Genomic DNA, 20,211 nt, shown 5'->3' with positions numbered 1-20,211 from the left:
CCTCATATTTCAGCACAAATTTTTTTCATGTGTCTTTGGAATTTGTTTTATGTTGCATGCAATTTACCTAACCAGTAATGCCAACTTTTTTTTCTCCTTTTTGTCTTCTGGCATTCTTTCTTACATTCTCCTTATAGTCACAGGAAAATGCTAGTCTTATCTCATAGAGATGGAAGATCACGACTTGAATATTTTTGAGCATTTGTGAGAAGACTTTGGAACTGATTTTTTTGTCTGATTTTTTATGGTGTTCAGGGGTTTTAGAGTAGAATAACAAGAGAACAAACACCTTTTTTGTGTGTGCATTTTGTTTTCTACATTTCTGTTCCTGTGTATTTATTTTTGTATGCTTAGGGCTGATGTCTTTTAATGGTTCCTGTAACACCTTATGCCTCTTCCTTTATTTTAAGAGGAAGAATGGAAGCTTCCAGTTAGTTTTTTAGCACTGCTGCAAAATGTAGTAGTGTATGCCTTTTGATTGCCTGTTTCACCCTAAAGACACCTTCAATTATGTTAATATGATTTCTTTCTGATGTGAAGTCCATCTGACAAATCAATACTAACCTCTTCTGATGCTGAGTCCAGTAAAGCTGGTCTGGCTTATAGATTTGTGAAGTGTGTTTTCCTGTCTTCAGGCTCTCAGGAGATACATGGGGAAGATTCAGTCACTTTTAAATGGATGAGTTTCTGCAAAGGAGCTGTTCTAGAAAAAAGGTCTTATTTAAAGCACTTATTGTTCATGTGCGTTCTCTCTAGTACCAGTGAGGAAATGCAGTAATCAATGAAGATCCTGTCAAAAATTAGTTATTGCCCTTTTCTCCTTCAAAATGGCCCAATGTTCTTTGTTCAAAAGCTGCAATGATTGTCTGCATAGAACCGGATGTGGTTAGGGAGAAGAGGGGAGTGCCATAACTAGGAGTGCTAATGGGAGAGTCTGGCACACTGATGTGTTAGACTGCCAAGCAATTTCAGCAAACATGTTAGTTACACATTTTTGTTACTCAGAATTTAACATCTGTTGCTGTGCTGCAAGAATGGGATACAGAAATTTACCTGAGATGATTTTTTCATCTGCCAGTACTTTCTGTTGCTAACAGCTTAATTGGTGCAAGATGCATTCCTGGCCTTTGGTTCATGTTCTGTTTGGGAGAGAGCTTTCAAGGGTTTGTTTTCTTACTTGTTCAAAATTGAAACAGCACATGTGTTGCTTTTTATTGACATGATATCTTTCCTTGGCTGAAGGATTGTCAGTTGTGCCATAATGTGACACTGTTTGTCAAATAACTGACAAACAGTTATGACTGGTTTTTAAATTCCATAACTATGTATAAATCTTTCTTACTTAACTATGCTTTTTTTCTGCTGTGAGATGCCTCTGAAGCAGAAAAAGCTTTCCTGGTCAGCCTATAAAGCTTGGCTCAGAGCCTAGTTAAGTATTACACTGAAATTCAAATTTTGGGGCAGTGGACATCAGCAGGAAATGAACTTAGTAGTTAAATCTTAGTAGCTAAATCTAAGAAATGAATCTTAGTAGTTAAAAACCAAGCCACACCAATGCACCTCTCCCCCCAGTAAATCCCAAAACATGTCACACTTGCTTGAATCTAAAGCTGAGAGAAAAGGACTGTGTGTTACAATTTATAACATGGTCCTGCCCCCACACTTGGCATGCTGATTTGCCTACTGTCTGCTGCTCTGTTTTACAAAAATGAGTAATTTGAATTTAGCATACTTTGAAGTCATGGAGACTACGATGCAGGATTATACTGCATTGTTTGTTACCTCTTGCACCAGCACAAGGGCTTGGAGACATTTTTGGATTATACTGTATTATCAGAAGGTTAAATTCCAAGCTTCTGAACACCTGCTGATCTGTCTTTGCCTAAATTGATTCTCATAGTTTCATCATCAATCTGTTGCATTATTTGCGTGTCACCTTGAGTAATTCAGCTTTTCCACACTGTATACCCTTTAAATGTTGGTGAATTTTCAGTATCATGGCCTGTAAGCAGAGTATGTTCTGCTGTCTAGTTTTGTGAATTTTTGTGAGAACAAAATGTGTACAGCCTCCCTCGCTCTCTGCACATCCCTACTACCTCTATCTCTCATGAAGTATCAAATTGTTCTAATAAGTTGAATTTATGAGAAAAAGGCTCCCAGTGCCTGTAAGGACTACTCTTTTCCCCTCCTTTTTCATTATGAGAAGCTGATTAACCAATCCGCACCCATACCACTCAAAATTTGAATAATTTACTTTAGTGTCCCTAGATCTTTTGTTTTTTCCTCTTTCCTAGTTTCATGTTGTTGCTGAAACAGGAATAGCATTTCATTATCTCTGCTAAGTTGAAACACAGAGAAATTTATTTGCACAGGACTGCAAGGCTACTGGTGACCTCACAGCAGCTAAGACATAACCTTACAACAGATAGAATGTAATAGAATAAAACAGATGTCAAAATTTTATCTACTAACACACTTCAAGGATTAAGTATGAAATGATCATAACTGGATGGACCCAGTCTAATCACCAGTAGCTTTTACCAGGCAGATAGCTGATAGAGATGGCCTTGGTGTTGTTCACAGATCTCTTCAGCAGGTAACTGTGCCAGGAAGCTGTGTGTAGGAAGAGATACTGATGCTGATGTAGCATGCTGACTTTCTGAATTGTGTCATATAATTAATAAAAACATAGCTGGGTAATGTGGTAAATTAGTGTTCCCTGCTGCTGTTGAAGGTTTTAGTAATGTGAAATGACTTGATTATGTAGCCATCCCACAATATTTACTGCTTCCTTTGCTATATCCTAAAACTACTGAGCTATCAGAAGTTGAATGGCATTCTTTGTTGCTGATATCTTGGCCCTTTTGAGGCAAGAAAGAAAGAAAGAGAAAAATCAGACTAAACACATCACATTCTAACACATAATTTTTGTTCCTAATTTTCTTATTTGCTTTGTCCTTTCTTGTATTTTTGCTGTACCCTCACAGCTGTATTTACATAACCCTCCTAAAGAGATGAATTATAACAGAGTAACATTTTAACATTGCAGTAGAAAGAAAGAAAGAAAAAAGGAATCTTCAGAGCAGTTAAAAATATACAGTGTAGTGGTTTGGTAGTTGAATAGAACAGCTGCATCTAGTGTGAGACACTGTATAACAGGAGGTAGATTGCCATGTAAAGGAAAGTAACAAAAAGTTTAGATACAGTCTTGGCTATGACAGCAGGTCTTGGCCATAAGTTTTGCTGTAGCTATTGCTAAACTCAAATGCCAGGATGCTCATCTCTGTAGGACATCTCTATATATCAGTCACCTCTATAAGACACTTAGAGATGTGGCAGGGACTTGATGGGGCTTGTGCACAGATGTATCTTGAGATAGCCCAGGGCTAGTCTTGGGGAAGGAAGCATGTTTAGAGCAATCACGGTTTGAGGGCACGTGAGGAGGTATTCTTCAGTATGACACTCATTAATGTAAAAACATCAAAATAGCCTTGTCAGCATACGGATTTGCCCGGCTTGATATGGATGGAGTTGTGTCTGTGAATTATTTTTACTTCAGTGCTAAATACTTGCTGATCTGTCAGAGACCAGCTGTGGTGTTTGTTGGTGAATTCAGCTCCTCTGTGTGGAATTTTTTGTCATTTATTTCAGATCTCGGTCTGGCAGTTAATAAAAATGGAGCGGAAAAAAAGAGTTCTGTGGCCACTTCAGTCTGGAGGTAGAAATCTCTTCAGATAAGACCACATGCTTGTGTCACTTGCTATTTTTGCTTTTGTCTTGATACTGCTGTTTTCATGAGAACTGCCACACAGTGAATGTAGCTGCTCTTAATGGAAACTGCTTTTGGTATCAGTATTAGAGCCTATACATAGCTGAATTAGCTACCAGCCTCTTCAGCCAAAAGCATATTTTCTCCTCACAGCTATTTTCAGCCTTCTGTGACTTCAGAAATAAACTACGTGCAATACTTGTTGCCCCTGTCTGTGTTGCCTTTTTTTTTTGTGGGGTGTGTGTTTTTGGTTTTGTATGGCTTTTTGTTTTGTTTTGTTTTGTTTCTTCTTACCTCAAGATGTGTGTTTCCCACAAGATTATTTCTTGGATTATTCACCTGTTAAATGAAATAAGTCTCTGTCTCTTTCTGCTCCCATGCCGATTTTTTGCATGCCACCTAACTAAAATACTAAAATACCTTACCACAGAATTATTTAGGATCCTTCAGTTTTTCCTTTAGCTGTCCTTGTTGATGTGAATCTTGTTGGCTTTTGCAAGGATTTAGTTTTCTGACAATAGTTTTATTATATCAACTTATAATTACAGCTGACTGCTTCCTCTCTAAAGGACATTTATCCTTCAAGGGTATCATGGATCCTGTGTATGTGCTTTACTGGTAGTAACTGCAGTGACTCTGAATGCTTAAGTCTTTTCAGCATATAGGTTTTTGTTGGTGGTTGGTTTTTTTGGTTTTTTTTTGGTGTATTTTTGGATTTTAAAAATTGCCGTGTCTTTGTGACATTGACTCTGGTTTGTCTGCCCTTATTAGACAACCCTTTATGGAAGAGTACCTACCGCCGACATTGGCAGAAGGTTTCTGTTTTTATCAGCTGAAATGCAGTACTAAGGAACATGATATTATGATGCAAAACCTGTATGCATACAGTCTAATATCTCTAATGTCTTCAAATGCTCTATATCTAATTTTTCCATAGTGAAAGAACCAGCTTCTTTACAGCTTTTTTTAATCTCTTGTTGATCTTAGTTGAACCTTCACATATCCTGATGATAAACTATCATCCCTACATGGGATGGTATTGCATGAAGTCTACCCTGACTGTTTTGGGCTAAAAAGTGAACTGTTAATATATTCTGATTCAGGATGTTGTACTGGCTGGCATGATTGAAGGCACAGCCCATATAAACATTTAATAGTCTGAACTCTGACTTACCTTATTCATGGGAGTAATCAATTTAGGTACACATTTTTGCTTCTGAAATGGTATTGGTGCTGTATTGGGTTTTTTCCTGTGTTAACTGTGTTCATGCCAGCTCTCAACTGCTTCTGGAAAGCATTCTGAAGGAGAGACAGGAAAGAAAGAAAAATGTGAATAGAGGAAGAAGAATTCCATGTTTCTCAGCTAAGTACAGGATCCCATGTTAGATTAGCTAATAACCATAATGTGGGAGAAAGTAGAGCCTTTGAAGTTCAGCACTTTTGCTAGCTTATGTCCAGGTTAAGCTGATTCTACCATTGTTTCCAAACTGTGGCAGAGAGGAGACCCTTTTCAAACATCCGTTGATAATTATATAAAATTTGATGTTAAAATGGCAAGGGCATAGAGAATTTTTAAAAGAAATTGCTAAAGAAGAAGTATAGAGGTCTTCTTTACCTTCTGGCCATTGTACTTACTGCTGATTTTAGTCTGTTACGCTGGTAATGGAATGTTACCAAAGTACGTTGCCATCAGCAGAACAGTCTTCTGCAATTGTAACCAAGTGTTAGGCAAGTGTTGAATAATTACTTTTTCTGTAATGCTGGTTCTATTGATTAGAGCTAGTTTGCACTACTACTGCTGTAGATTTGGTGAATTATGATGTTATCGTCCTATGGTGGCTGTAATCTTTGATTATTTCCACTGGATCTTTTTGAGTTACAGGGCTGGTTCTGTTGTGTTATGTCATGCCAGAATTAGAAGCCTTTTTGTTAAGGAGGTGTAAAAAACTACTTTTATAAAAATGCCTTTGAAAAACAAGTCCTGAGATCTTGAAAAATATTTGAGTAGCATTGTATTTTCATTTAAAAACCCTGTGAATATCTTTTCAGAAATAGGAGCAGGTCTCTTATATTTTTAAAATACTGTGACTTTATTTTTCCAGGGAAGACTCTTAGGAGAATTGTGTATTTGTTCTGAAAGAAAAAAAAAAAGTAAAAAAAAAAAGTTTTATAAATTATCATCCTCTGATTCTTGTGATTAGAAGGAGGCTCTTCACCCATATCTTCTCCCCTTGACACACATACCTGAAATAACAGACTGTAGAGTTTGTGCTTACTACAGCAATGAGGGGCTTTCAAAACTGGAAAGCTTCTGGGGAGATTGATGCAGTGTATTTGAAGTGTCTTAGGGAAGAAACGAAATGTTGCACTTCTGACTATTGGATATTAAGCAGGTAGAGGATTTGGAGCCAGTATCTCATATCCTGGAAAAATCTCTTGTTGTATTGCGCATGTAATGAAGACTATCAGTTTCAGGTTATTTTTCAGATGAATGCTCTTTCAGGTTTTGCTTTCTAAGAGAAAAGACTTACCTTCCGCCTGTGTGAGCCTGGTCTTTCTCAGTTTTCTCAGGCAAGGACATTAATCTCTGTAAGGTAAAAGTCTCTAGAATTTAAGGCGATTATTGCAGGTCTGGGTAGAGAATATGAATCTAAAAAAATATTATTTTGCTAGAGGAGATTTTGATGTTTGTGTTGAAGCATAAATCCAGTTGGATTGGGGTTTTTGTGTTTAACTGCATAAGTTGATATAGAAAATGTACGATAATGTGTATACTTTGGGAAAGTGAAATGAATGTTTAATATGTGTATCTGAAAATGAAGTAGGCATGTGTACATGTGTGTATATGTGGATTTGTAGGAGACAGTATTATTAAATGTGTGTGAATAATACATATAGAAAAGCCTCGAGAGGCTGCTTTTTAAAGCAAATGCTTAATTTTCTTTCTGATATTTGTACAGTGGTATTACTTAAATTGATGTAATAAAACTTTTTCAAAGTTAGTGTAAATACAGTTCAGTTAAATACTCTCCCTCTCCCTTCTCCAACATCTTCCATTCCATCCCCTCCACGATCCATTGCCCCCCTTTCCTCTGTTCTTCCTCTCCTTTCTTCATTCACTGTCAGGAAGGGACGCCTCAGAAGAGTCATTTCAGCTCAGCACGCCACCGTCAGAGACTAGTGGAACCATCAGCTACAAAAGTGAGTGCCTTTATTGAAGGACCATTTCTAAAGTGGAATGTTGTGTCAGCAGAGGGTTTGTTGCTAGAGAGAAGCTCTGTGTGCTTGGTGGGGGAATTTAGTTATTTTTACTCATCTGCAAGTAATATAATAACTTTCTCTAAAGGTGAACTTCACACTGAATTGATTCCTCCTCCAGTGCAGCAGTTGTTTTTTTAACTTTAAAAAGTTGTGGGGAGATTTTGTTTGTATCTGCAAAGTGTAATAGAAACTGTATGAAAAATTCCACTTCACTTTTATCAGTTTATGTGGTGTCTTTTTGTAAATCCTTGTGCAGTTCATTTGTCTCATTCTTAAACTGCAGAAGGCTTTCATTGAATAAAAAATTGGCAAGGATATGGAAATAATCAAACACTATTATCAAGCACTATGAAGCAATACGAAGTTTCAGTGTAAAAAAATAGAATGGCATCAAAAGATTATATGAGCAGATGCAATAGCAGTACTTGCTAGTTCATAAGACTGTTCCACCTTTTTAGAGATGTACTCAGAAAACTTGATAGGTTCACTGAGGTTGATTTTACTATGTAACTTTTAATGAAATAAACTATTGTGCGCATTTTAGAGCATCAGTGTTCACCTGTATTTATTTTGTTCACCTGTATTACTTTTTTGTGATGCTTCAGCAAATACGAAACTGTGTATCCATTACTATCACTGCCTGGAAATCCTGTTTTTCACTTTATTTGAGATATTGCAGAATTGATTGCAGTATTTACATACAACTTTTGATACAGGTTGAAGTAAGTCTGTGATAGCAGTCCTGGTTATGAAAGAAAAGTCCTGGTTCTATGTTTTGTCTTATATTTTAATTAGGATTCCAAGTACTGTTGTCATACTGATTCCTTCTGTTTTTATATGTGTTAATTCATTAGGTATTAGTAATGTTGACTTTCACAATTTCTTTCAGCATTTCACAATTTCTTTCTTACATTATCAGTACTAAGATATCATTTTGGGGTCTGGGGAAGGGCTTTTTGGGGTTTAAAGAAGCAAAAGTAAGTCAAACACACACACATACCCCCCAAAAAAACCCCAAACCATCTATATCTATCCGTCTGTCTATCTATGTGGCTGTCTGTCTATCTATCTGTCTATCCACACACACACACATATCCGTCTATACTCCTGACAAGCCACTTTCTCTGTGCATTACTGTTTACTAGAATCAAGTAATTTCTGCAATGTGTAGAGCCTCAGTGTGTAAAGGAAAAATGTCTACTGAAGTGCAGTTCTGTGGACATAAGTGTGCTAGGTTTTGCTCCCTCCTCTTACCTAGTTTCCCTGCATTTTTTCACCATTTTTATTAGTACCCTATTGTATGTCTGAGTATACATTGTCTAAGGTAGGTGTGCTGTCAAAGCCTCAGTGTGGTAGCTAAGAGTAACCTTAGTATTTGCTCTTCTGTTTTGTTTGGGATGGAAGGATCAGAAAGGGTCTTGCTTGGTTTTTCTAGAGTCCTAAGCCAGTGTCCTTTAGTTTCTTTGCTGCTGGGAGAACATCCTGATGCACTGGGAGCATGTCAGCAACTCAGCTCTGCTAAACACCACCCAGCATCCAGAGCGGGGCTGTTACCACAGACCACATCAGCTCCACCTCTCTCCCTACAATGACTGCCAACAGTTTCACCATGACCAGCTGCTTAGAAAAAACTTTTCAGCACATAGTAAGAGCACTGCTCTGGTTTAGTGTTTTGTTTTGATTAAAATATGTCTGGAGAGAGAAGGAGGGAGAAGAGAAAAGAGGAAAGAAGAGGGAGGGGAGGAGAAGAGAGAAGGCAAATATGAAGCACTTCTTCAATGTCAGTGAGAGAGAAGAGGAAAACTGCAAGTTCATAGTTCTCCGTGATCTGCAGGTCACTCACATAATCTCCCTCGCTGTCCAGGCAAGAGACTGGTGAAAATCTGGAACAGTAGTCTTCAGAGTCCTGTTCTTTGGTAACATTTCTCTGAGTGGGCAGTACTTAGACAAGGCAAGCCTATAAAACTAACAGGCATCTGTACCCATCTGTGCCACCAACCATGCCTTCTCTTCCTCTTCTCTGGTGCCCATTTTTCAGTGAAGAATAGATGCCAAGCTTTATGTCCTAGGTATCTGCACTTTTCTTCTCACCCACCCACCCCCCTTTGCTGTGTTCTTGAAATCAACAGCTGAAAGTACTGTACACCCCAGGTCTGGCTGAGGTAATTTGAGCTATTAATTTCTTTGTTTCCTCATTCTTCCTGCATGCCTTCTCCCTTCTTTTGTGCATAGGTCACATGCAGGGGCTTGAATGATGTGTTTTAGGCTCATGAAATCATAGAATTGTCAAAGTTGGAAAAGGCCTCAAACCATGTCCCCGTGTACACATCTTTTAAACACTTCCAGGGATGATGATTCTGCCACTTCCCTGGGAACCTTGTTCCCCTGCCTGACCATCCTTTCAGTGGGGAAATTGCTCCTAATACTCAATCTAAACCTCTTGCGACATAACTTGTGTCTAATACTTATCTGGGTTTCAGGTCTGGGAGATGTCATGTTAACCTGTGGCCAGACCCCACTCAGGTGGGCCCAGCTGATGGAATGTAGAATCTGGATTTGGCCTTGGCAGCTCACCAGAAAGTTTTGGAGTAGGGATATTGGCTGGTGATTATAGGACAAGGTGGCATAGTTTGCTGCTCTACATGGGACATGTCCTGGAAGTGGACATGAGAAATGTGAAAAGGTGATTTTCAACACCTTTTTTCAGGACTGCTGGGGCTGTACTGTGTTACTACTCAAGAAAAGGAAGGAAGACAAATAGTCTTGAAGCAGGTACTGCAGCTGATTATGTGCTGGTTGGAGGAGAAACCCTGAGCAGATTTGGCTGGCCAAAGTATGGCCAGTACACGGTTAATCTGATTAACTGATTAAGACTGATTAACAAAAGGGGGAAATACGGTGTTCTTCAGAGGCTCATCTGTGTTCCAAGGACATGCTTCAGGCAGTGTGTAATCCTCAGTATTTACTATTCAGATCACTATGAAAGTAAAGTAGGGAAGTGCTGTTAGCACAGGGCTTCTGAGAGACAACTATGTCTCTCCTTTGTATTCCTGTTGCACTTGGAGAACTACTGTTGTCTGTCAGTCACCTTTAGACTGCTACAAGTCAGTAGGAGTGTCATCAGAATTCATCTTTCCTGTTGTGTGGCAAGATTGCCCTTACCAGTTGTTGCTGTGACAACCTGACCAGAAAGCACTCTGCCTCAAGGAATGCATTTGCAAAGCAGCTGGTGAAGAAAGCCCACAACTTTCCCTCATGAAGTTTTAACTCAGCTGGGAAAGTTGAACTCCAGTAATTTCAAATGGCAACATCAATGCAGCCTATCTCCCAGTCCTACCAATGACTTAAGCTGCGTACTCCTTGTCTCTCAGCAGACACATCTGCTGCAGTGCCTTTTGGCAGCCTCCTCTACCACTTGGGCCTACAGATCATTGCTCATTCATTCTTGGGCTATGGGGGAGCAAGGATGCTCTCCTGATCAAGACTAGGAATATGGTGGAGAGTTTTGCAGGTAGTTCCAGAGTAGGAACCTGTAGAAGTGCAGGTCTGGCAGAATTTGTTCAGCTGTTTGTTTTGTCATACTCATTTGTTGCCTCAAGAAGAGCCACCACTTGTTCCTGGTGGTACAGGTGTACAGAAGCCTCATGGTCTTGTTATACCAAACCAAGGACTATTTTGCCTGCTTTTGGACCAAAGATGGCAAGTTGCCATGAACAAATCTCACATACTTTTCTTTGAGCTAGTTAGTTCAGCTCTCCTAGTTTAAGAAAACACACTACACACACTCGTGCACACACACACACACACACACACACACACACACATACACTCTCACACACTCACACACACACACACTCAAAATCCCCCCCAGAAACAAAGGAAAAAATTAAAACCAAACAAACTTGTTACTTTGAAAATGTTGTTTTGTATCTTGGCACTGTAAAGACTGGTGGGATCCTTTTTGTTCCTTTTCCCTTCCTGTGCAGCAGCTGTTTGCCCAGGTGGCAGGAAGCTCAGCCTGCACAGCTTGCAGTGACTGTTGGCTGTATCGGGGATGCTATTTGGGCTTGGAGCAAGATCATCACAAACTTGTAAAGGAATACTGGTTTGTTGCCTACATTCTGCTGGGCTTTGTTCTGGCATTTAATTCTTCATGTCCTGAGCTTCCTGCACCTGCCTCCTAACCTCATGGTTATGGGAGAATGATTGTATTTGGGAGACTTGGAAGCAAGGCAGTGTGTCTCATGAGTGCAGTAACAGTGCTGTGTGAGTCAGAGGACTCTGAGTTACAAATTACCCAGAAGATCTTTCATCTGTGATCATCTGATTGCAGTGATTCACTTGTCTCTGCTTGTCCTGGACCCTGATGAAGTGCATTTCTGGGTCAGTGATTTGGGTGACCCAAAGCAGCAAGGAACATACTGTATTGACTTACTGAGACTAATGTTTCCTGAGGGCAGAGGATCTTGGCCTGTCCTGTCAAAAGAGAGTAGAGTTGTTAGGATTTGGTGCTGTGAACTTGGACAGCTATGAGCTCATGTTTGATCTAATGCAAATCAGGGAAAGCTAAACTTCAAACAATTACACAGTCATAGCATGGTATGGATTGGAAAGGACCTTAAGATCACTAGTTCCAATCGTCCTGCCATAGGCAAGCACGTCTTCTGCTAGTCCAGAGCTGCATTCAGCTTGACCTTGAACACGTCCAGAGATGGGACATCTACAGCTTCTACAGGCCACCAGCCTGTTCCAGTGCCTCATCAGCCTCACAGGAAAAACTTTTTTCCTAATTGTAGGAGCATCGGCGGGTAGGACAGTCAGGATGGATGGAGACGAGAGATCTCTGAAGCCAGGTCATGGAACCTGTGGTTTATTGCAAAGGGCCCGGGTGCAGGGCCCTGCTGGGAGCTGCCAGCCGCAGCTCGGAGCAGGCCCGAGAGAAGAGAGGGGTAGAGAGGATGAGGGGGTAAGAGAGTAAGAGAGCGAAGTTCCCATTACAATACAATAAGTCTTCTTCTGTGTTGAATATTCTAATTTTCACTAACCAATCTAGTACAATATACAAATCCTATAGCATTTACTTACAGCCTATAAGAATCATTACATTGCCATACTGTGTTACATTTTAAACCTAAAAGCTACTCTTTGGACCCCTTCTTCTGATAAGCTAGTAGGGTCTGCTCTGACCCTTGGACCTATCTGCAGGCAGAGGGTCTTGTTTCATCAAAAGGAGATTGCCTTCAGTCCGGCCACACCACTGTTTTCCGGTTGTTCAGTAACTAACGTATCTCAAAGCTTGCTTTCATTTCAGTCTTGCTTATAGTTTCTATATTCTCAAAATCTTTTGCTGGACACAATCATATTTATAAGGTTTTCCTGTTTCATCTTCCCCAACACCTAATATCCTATCTAAACCTGCCCCCTTTCAGTTTGAAGGCATTACTGTTTTTCCTCTCAATACATGCCCTTGTGAAGGGGTGTCTCCATTGTTTTTAGACTCCCTTCAGGTACCTGAAATCTTCTGTTCTCAAAAATGAACAATCCCAATTCTCTCAGCCTTGCTCCATCCTTCTCATCATTTTGATGGCTTCCTCTGGACTTACTTCAACAAGTGAGTATCTTTACTGTGCTGAGGACCTCAGAACTGAACACAGTATTCCAGGTGGGGTCTCAGCAGAGCAGAGCAGAGGGACAGAATCCTCTGCCTGGCCCTACTGGTTGTGTTGCTTTGGATGCAGCCCAGGACACGTGTGGCTCTCTGGGCTGGGAGTGCCCATGGCTGGGTCATGTCCAGCCTCTCAGCCACCAGCACCCCCAAATCCTTCTGGGCAGAGCTGCTCTCAATGTGTTCATCCCGAAGCTTCATACTGGGAGTTGCCCCAACTCAGGTGCAGGACCTTGCACTTTGTCTTGCTAAAACTCATGAGATGCCCATGGTCCCACTTCTCAGGCCTGTCCAGGTCTTTCTTAATGGCTTCCTGTTCTTCAGGTGTGTCAACTGCACCACTCAGCTTGCGGAAATCTGCAAATTTGCTGAGGGTTCACTTGATTCCTTTGTCTATTATCATTAAGGATGATATTAAATAATGCTTAAGGACCCCTGAGGGACATTGCTTGTCGCTGTATGTTGGGATTCTGAACCACTGATCACTGCCTCTGCGTGCGACTGTCCCAGCCAATTCTTTATCTACATAACTGTCCACCCACTGCACCCAGTAAATCTATTTGTCTTCATTTTAGAGAGATGGATGTTGTAGGGGACTGTGTCAAATGCCTTAGAGAAGTGCAGATAAATGATACCTGTAACCCTGTCCTTGTCCACTGATGTAGTCACACCATTAAAAAAATGTGAAGTATAAAAGATGCTGAGACCCTGGGGATTCTGACTTGTCTGCTTGATCTACAAAGCAGAGTTGGTTCTCAGATATACATGGAAGCAATATAGAAGGTGTAATCTCTAAATAGCTTTTGCTGTATTACATTGCATTAATGTATTTACATTAGCTGGTGGTACCTTGAAACAGAAGCTTAATATAAAGGATTGCTGGTTAATTTGTTTGCTGGAGCTTCTTACTGTATTACAAATGTGGACACAGGTAGACAAAGAAAGTGCTCTAGTAGTAATGATCTGTAAGACAAAGTAAAACATGCATTTATAAAGCTGTGAAAGTTTACAGTTAAATAAAAGCCAATTTGAAATGGGAGCATGGAATTGAGAAGGAGTTACAAGAGAAAGCATTCAGACAATTTTCAAGCTTTTTTTGTGTTTCAGTGCATAAATAAAGCTGTATTCAGATTAGGCTGCAGGTGTAAATTAGGAACATCTGTCTAACTATTATGAAGGTTACTGAGAATTTTGTTAGCTTGAAAAAAGCACTGTAGAAGAATGAATTAAATAAACTCCAAACTGTGAAGAGAGAAGACATTTCAGCACAGTTTGCTTTTACACTCATTCTGGTGTGAGTACCCTATCAATTACGCAGCCAAGTAATCCCTCAACTCACACTGAACAATTTCTGCAGAACATTTTTTTTAAATCTGATACTTGCTTGCTTATAAAATAATTTCTGAATTTAAACCAGTAATTTATTGTACTTTTTGAACTGATAAAATTTTTCTACAACTGTTTTCTCTGTCTTAGTGGCTCATGATTTGTAATTGTAAAGAAATAGTTTGCTGCTGAGAACCATGTCTCTACGTGTTAAATCTTTACTGAAGGTCTTAAATAGTTGAGAAGTCTCATTAAAAATAATTATTTATATATGGCTATTGATAATAAATAGCTAGATGGATCAGCTGCTATTTTGTATCTTTTTAGGCTCCACTTTAAGTATGTTTTAAACCTACACTCCTAAAATTTTACTGCTTTTTACCATAAAATCAACACAAATCAGAGATTCTTATTGTTAGAGTAGAATATTAGTGCAATGTGTTCATCATAGGATCTGCTCATATAAAAAAGAAATCATCTAGTAGACGGGAGTGCAGAGAGTGAAGCACTATTCCCTAGCACTACTCTGTGGCAACAGCTGACAGAAGGTTGATTTGATGGCCAATTGATTGCTAGAAAGTTATGTTTACCAAAGGTTAGAGAGTCTGGTAGATGTATAAATAGAAACAGAAGATATGTTACAGTCAAATATTATGGATGAATCCTCCCTGGCAAGTTAAAATTGTCTTCCTTATAAAATGATTCTCTTGGCCAAGTCAGTGTGTCAGTAGTATAATATTCGTTGCACTAGATAGGTTTTGTAACATTCTCCACCAAACTGGGAAAAAAAAATGTACAGTACTCCCTTTTCTCCTTACTAAAACTTTAGTTCTATACAAGGCAATACCAAGTTATAATTAGATATTTTCAGCTGTTACTTCAGATGTGTGATCTCCATCTCAGTGTTGCTTGCATGCTTCCCAGTTGATTAAAAATAGAAGTAGCTGTGGCAGAAATAGTATTATAAATAGTTTGGCTAGAATAAATGCTAGTATGTATGCAAAAAAATATTACAGAAATTGAAAATCAGTCTTAAAATATGGTTAAATTAGTCAGCATGCAACCTCATTTAGGTATGGAATGCATAGTATGGACACAAAAAAAGGGGTGAAGTGGGACCAAATTGTGATCTAGATTTTGAAATGTCTGCCTAGAAATAGGGTTGGGGAAATATTGGGTCACACCAGAGTTGGGAAGTATTTCAACCATACTGAGGTCAGGTTTGTGTCTTCAAAAAGACAGGTGTTTTTTTTCCTTTTTCCTCCACAGAGAACTATATTATTCACAGAATCTTGTAGTTTAGAAAAGACCTTTAAGGTTGTTAGTGCAAGTCTTTGACTGGCTAACCAATTAGTGCTATGTCCAGTCATTTCTTGAACACCTCCAGGGATGATGGTTCCACCACCTCCCTGGGCAGCCCATTCCAGTGCTTAGGAACCCATTTCTTTCTGATGTCCAGCTTGAGCTTTCTCTGGTGCAGCCTGAGGCCATTTCCTCTCAACTTGTCTCTTGTTGCCTGGGAGAAGAGGCTGACCTCCACTTAGCTACATCCACTTGTCAGGCAGTTGTGGAGAGCAATCAAGTCACCCCTGAGCCTCCTTTTCTCCAGGATAAACAATCCCAGCTCCCTCAGCAGCTCCTCATAGGACGCACTCTGTAGATGCATCACCGCCATTGTTGCTCTTTCCTGGATACACTCCAGTACCTCAATGTCTTTCTTGAACTGAGGAGCTCAGAACAGCATGGGATTCGGGGGGTGGCCTCAGCAGTGCCAAGTGCAGGGGGACAATCCCTGCCCTGGCCCTGCTGGCCACACCATTGCTGACCCAGGCCAGGATGCCATTGGCCTTCTTGGCCACCTGGGCACAGCCTGGCTCATGTTCAGCTGCTGTCACCAGCACCCCCAGGTCCTTTCCAGCCACTCTGCCCCAGCCTGTGGAGCTGCCTGGGGTTGTTGTGACCCAAGGGCAGGACCCAGCACTGGGCCTTGTTGAACCTCTCACCACTGGCCTCAGCCATGATCCAGCCAGTCCAGATCCCTTTGCAGAGCCTTCCTGCCCTCCAGCAGATCATCACTCCCACTTAATCTTATCCATGAACTGACTGAGGGTACACTTGATCCCCTCATCCAAATAATGGGTAAAGATTTAAACAGCGTTGGGTCCAGTACTGAGCCTTCGGGAACCTCACTAGTGGCTGTCTGCCAATTGGTTGTGGCATCATTGTCCCTAAAATTGTTGTCAGCTGACATGCAATAGACCAGTGTCACACACGGAGTTGAGGTATTTGTTTCATATTTGTGCTTAGATGAGAGCTTTGTGGTAAATCTGAGAAGCTAACACCAATTCTTGACATTTTACACTGTATATCCACTTAGGCATGTTGGCTACAAGTTACCTACTTCTTGTATTAATTAGTATTCTAAGTTCTATTGGTTGAATGATTCCCTTGCTTTTCATGCTGATTAGCATCCATGCTCAGTCTTGCAGTCTTTTTAGTCAGTGGGTTTCTTGATCCCTGAGTCGAAGGTCACAATCCCCCTCTGCCGAATTGCCTTTTACCCTGTTTCCTCAGTGTACAGCTGCTGATTGAGCTCAGGTTCCCCGGAGCCTGAGGACAAGAGGCTGTGAACTGGCACCGGTCCCTTGCACTACAAAGTGCATGAGGCTCTGGCACAGCCAGGTGACAACAGAGAACAGCAGGAACTGATGACTCAGCTCAGAAAGGCCCCAGACTTGCGCAGGGTATAAAAGCCCAGGTGGTACTTTGTTCAGGGTTGTTTTTTGCGAGGCTGTGAGGCCTGTTTCAGGGGTAAGCCAAAACCTGTTCTACAACCCTCTTCTTATTCATGTAACTCTCTGAGTAAAGCATTATTTCTGACCCCTGCGATATCAGCACCATTCATCACCACTCTCTGGGCCCAGCCAGCCAGCTGGTTTTTAACCCAGTGCACTTGTTCAAGGCGTGGGCTTGACAGCTTCTCCAGCAAAATGCCTCAGGAGACGGTAAGCTCCAAAGACTTTGCTGGAGGGAGACTACATCCACAAACATTTTGTCATCCCCCCAGGGTCACCTGATCATGAGAGATCAGGTTGGCTATGCAGGAGCTGCAGTTCCTAAATATATGCTGTCTGATCCTTTGGATGTCCTGTGTGTGCCATGTGATAAGGTCATCTGATAAGGTCATTCAAGGTCATTTGATAAGCTTCCTGGTCACTGAGGTACATCACTATAGATGTACTTATTTTACCTACTTATTGTTGGTAAGTACAGAAAGTGTGGTTTAGATGAATGGACAGTGGGGTGGACCAAGGGCTGGCTGAATGGCAGAGCTCAGAGGGTCAGGATCAGGGCAGCAGAATCCAGTTGGAGGCCTGTAGTCAGTGGTGTTCCCCAGGGATCAATACTGGGCCCAGTCTCACTCAACTTGTTTATCACTGGCCTGGGTGAAGGGATCCAAGGTACCCTCAGCAGGTTTGCTGATGATCCAAACTGGGAGTGGCTGAAACACCTGAAGGCTCTGCTGCCTTCGGGCTGGGCCTTGGTGGGCTGGAGAGTTGGACAGAGAGAACCCTGATGAGGCTCAGCAAGGGCAAGTGCAGGGTCCTGCAGCTGGGGAGGAATAACCCCAAGTACCAGCACAGGCTGGGGCTGCCCCACTGAGGAGCAGCTCTGCAGAGAAGGACCTGGGAGTCTTGGTGGATCACAAGGTGACAATGAGCCAGCAGCGTGCCCTTGCGGCCAGGAGGCCCAGCGGGATCCTGGGCTGCACTGGGAAGAGTGTGGCCAGCAGGTCAAGGGAGATGATCCTCCCCCTCTCCTGGGCCCTGGTGAGGCCACATCTGGAGTGCTGTGTCCAGCTCTGGGCTCCTCAGTACCAGAGAGACAAGGAGCTCCTGGAGAGTGTCCAGCAAAGGGGCACAAAGATGATGAGGGGTCTGGAGCATCTCTTTTAACGAGGAGAGACAGAGCTGGGCCTGTTTAGTCTAGAGAAGAGAAGGCTGAGAGGGGATCTCATCAATGCATATAAATATCTCAGAGGTGAGTGCCGAGAGGATGGTGCCAGACTTCTCAGTGGTGCCCAGTGATGTGACAAGGAGAAATAACACAAGCAGTTTAACCTCAACATGAGGCAGGACATCTTTATGTTGAGGATAGCAGAACAGTGGAACAGGCTGCCCAGGAAGGTCCTGAAGATGTTAAAAACTCAGCTGGACATGATGACGGGACCAGATGATCTCTGGAGTCCATCCAACCCTAGCTGTTCTGTGATTCAGTTATCTTCACTAATGAAATTAGCATGGAAGATACACTGGTGCTTTTCCTGACTCAGTTATCTTGGTGGTGTGACTGCAGAAAAAGGTGAAAGCTGATACATTAGCCTGCAATTTTAATCATATAAATCAGTATATGAACTGGGAGGAATTTTTTATACTATTCCCTCTTGCAGACTTACTTTTGGACTTGCTTGTCTCCTTCTGGTTTAAAACCATCTAGGAAGTGCAGATAAAAACTATTGTTGTCTTTCCTTTGCTTTTGTTTCATGTTGAATACATACAAATCTGAACGTGTATCTTCTAGTCTTTTTTTATCTTTATATTTTCTGAGGGTCTTTTGGACTAGTTGCACAAGAAGTCTGTGCCTTTGGAAAGTTCTTCCCATTAATTAGCAGATATTTCATGATAGAAACTTGCAGACAAAGATATTTGACAGAGATACAAATTCGAGTAACCTTCACTGATCCTGTTAGACCTTATTAAGCTGGTGTAAATAGGATTATCAGTCAAAGGTAAAAGGAAATTTAAGAAATGTAATGCTTGCAAAACTTAATACAGTTGCTGATGTGATTTACTGTGGTTTCACTTGAAACAATCATTTTGCCATATTGGACAAGGAGGGGAATGAAACTGTCTATAAAATGGCAATAAACCAAAAAGACTATCTGGGTCCTAATCTCATTTGATCTAGAGTGTTAGTAGTCCAAATAAAAACTATGAAATATACCTGACTTTATTGCTAGCACATACAGAGGGACTAGGTAATGATATAAATTGTGGAAAAGGATTTATCACAGTTACATGTTTGCTTTTTTTATGGAACAAGGATTGTCTTTCCACTGTGTTTTTTAGCTGAAAACTGTGTCTAGGGTGAAACAGTACTTTATGTCAAGAGTTCAGAAATTCTCACACACAGTGCTACAGCACTAGCCTAGTAATTAATATTGTTTTATCAATTATTATTCCAGTGAAATTGTCAGTACTAGGAAATTGGGGTTGTGCCTCAAGGTAGTTGCTGTTAGACATTAGCTTCGTCTCTGCATCAGAAATTTTAGACCTAAGATTGATACAGATTGATACACTAGATCTGTGTGTTGTTGAACACATTTTGATGCTTTCAGATAAAAATAAAAACAGCAGACTCAAAAGGTTTGTGTTACGTTCCCTTTCTGATAGGGAAATGAATATTTAAAAAGAGCACTGAAATTCCCAAATTACATTTTTTTCTGTCTTCCTATGGTGGATACTCAAAATTGAGGTTGCAGCTAATTAGAGAACCTGGATAACATCAGCAGGGAGAGCAATGTAATATCAATATGGATCATGGGATTTCTGTTCTATTATCTTTGGAGCAGTTGAAATAAACTTCTATTGTTTTGGAGTGTGTGTTGACTAATAATTGAATATTTGTGAAACAGTTCATGCTGGTGGTGTCCCTTTGCCTGCCATGTAGGAAGAGGAATGGTGACAGTAGCCTTCTGCAGTTCAGTAGCAAACAAGTGTGGCAAACAGGCAGGACATGTAGAAAAGGCCCATGAGTAACTATGTTTAGATTGATCTGGTATAGGACATCTCCAGATTTTTCAGGGCATTTAAAGCTCTGTAAGAAACCAAGCTTCAGCTGAAAAAAAAAAGTTAATTAAAAAAAAATCAAATGTTAGGAGAAACATGTGACTAGAGTTTTGAAGTGAAAAAATGAAGTGCGCATTACGACTAACCCGTTTTCAGAAACGAGATTAATATTTACCTAGTTGGTCTCCAGACAGTTTCAACTTTTTCCAGTGTAGCCCTTGCTTGAGAACTTGAAACTTTCTTTCACATCAGTGGAGTATATTGCTAATAAGTTGTGTGGGATCAGCTGAATTGATCAAATGTGAATTTATAAAAACTGACTAAATGTCAACACTAAGCAA

General features: G+C 40.8%; 1 protein-coding gene across 7 annotated transcripts in view; it reads left to right on the top strand.

Annotated features, from left to right (window-relative positions):
• The window catches only part of MAST4 (microtubule associated serine/threonine kinase family member 4), a 276,947-nt gene that overhangs the window by 104,454 nt on the left and 152,282 nt on the right, over window positions 1-20,211 (top strand). For 4 of the 7 annotated variants that reach the window (XM_030968184.1, XM_030968183.1, XM_030968187.1 and 1 more), the window contains one exon: window positions 6,896-6,970. The exons of the other annotated variants lie outside the window; for them this stretch is intronic. In XM_030968184.1, coding sequence (XP_030824044.1) covers window positions 6,896-6,970 — 75 coding nt within the window. The remainder of the gene's footprint in view (window positions 1-6,895; window positions 6,971-20,211) is intronic. 7 annotated transcript variants of the gene reach the window in all.

Source organism: Camarhynchus parvulus, chromosome Z (assembly GCF_901933205.1).
Source record: "Camarhynchus parvulus chromosome Z, STF_HiC, whole genome shotgun sequence".
NCBI classification, from domain to species: Eukaryota; Metazoa; Chordata; class Aves; order Passeriformes; family Thraupidae; genus Camarhynchus; species Camarhynchus parvulus.
This window is presented reverse-complemented; position numbering and strand designations above follow the sequence as displayed.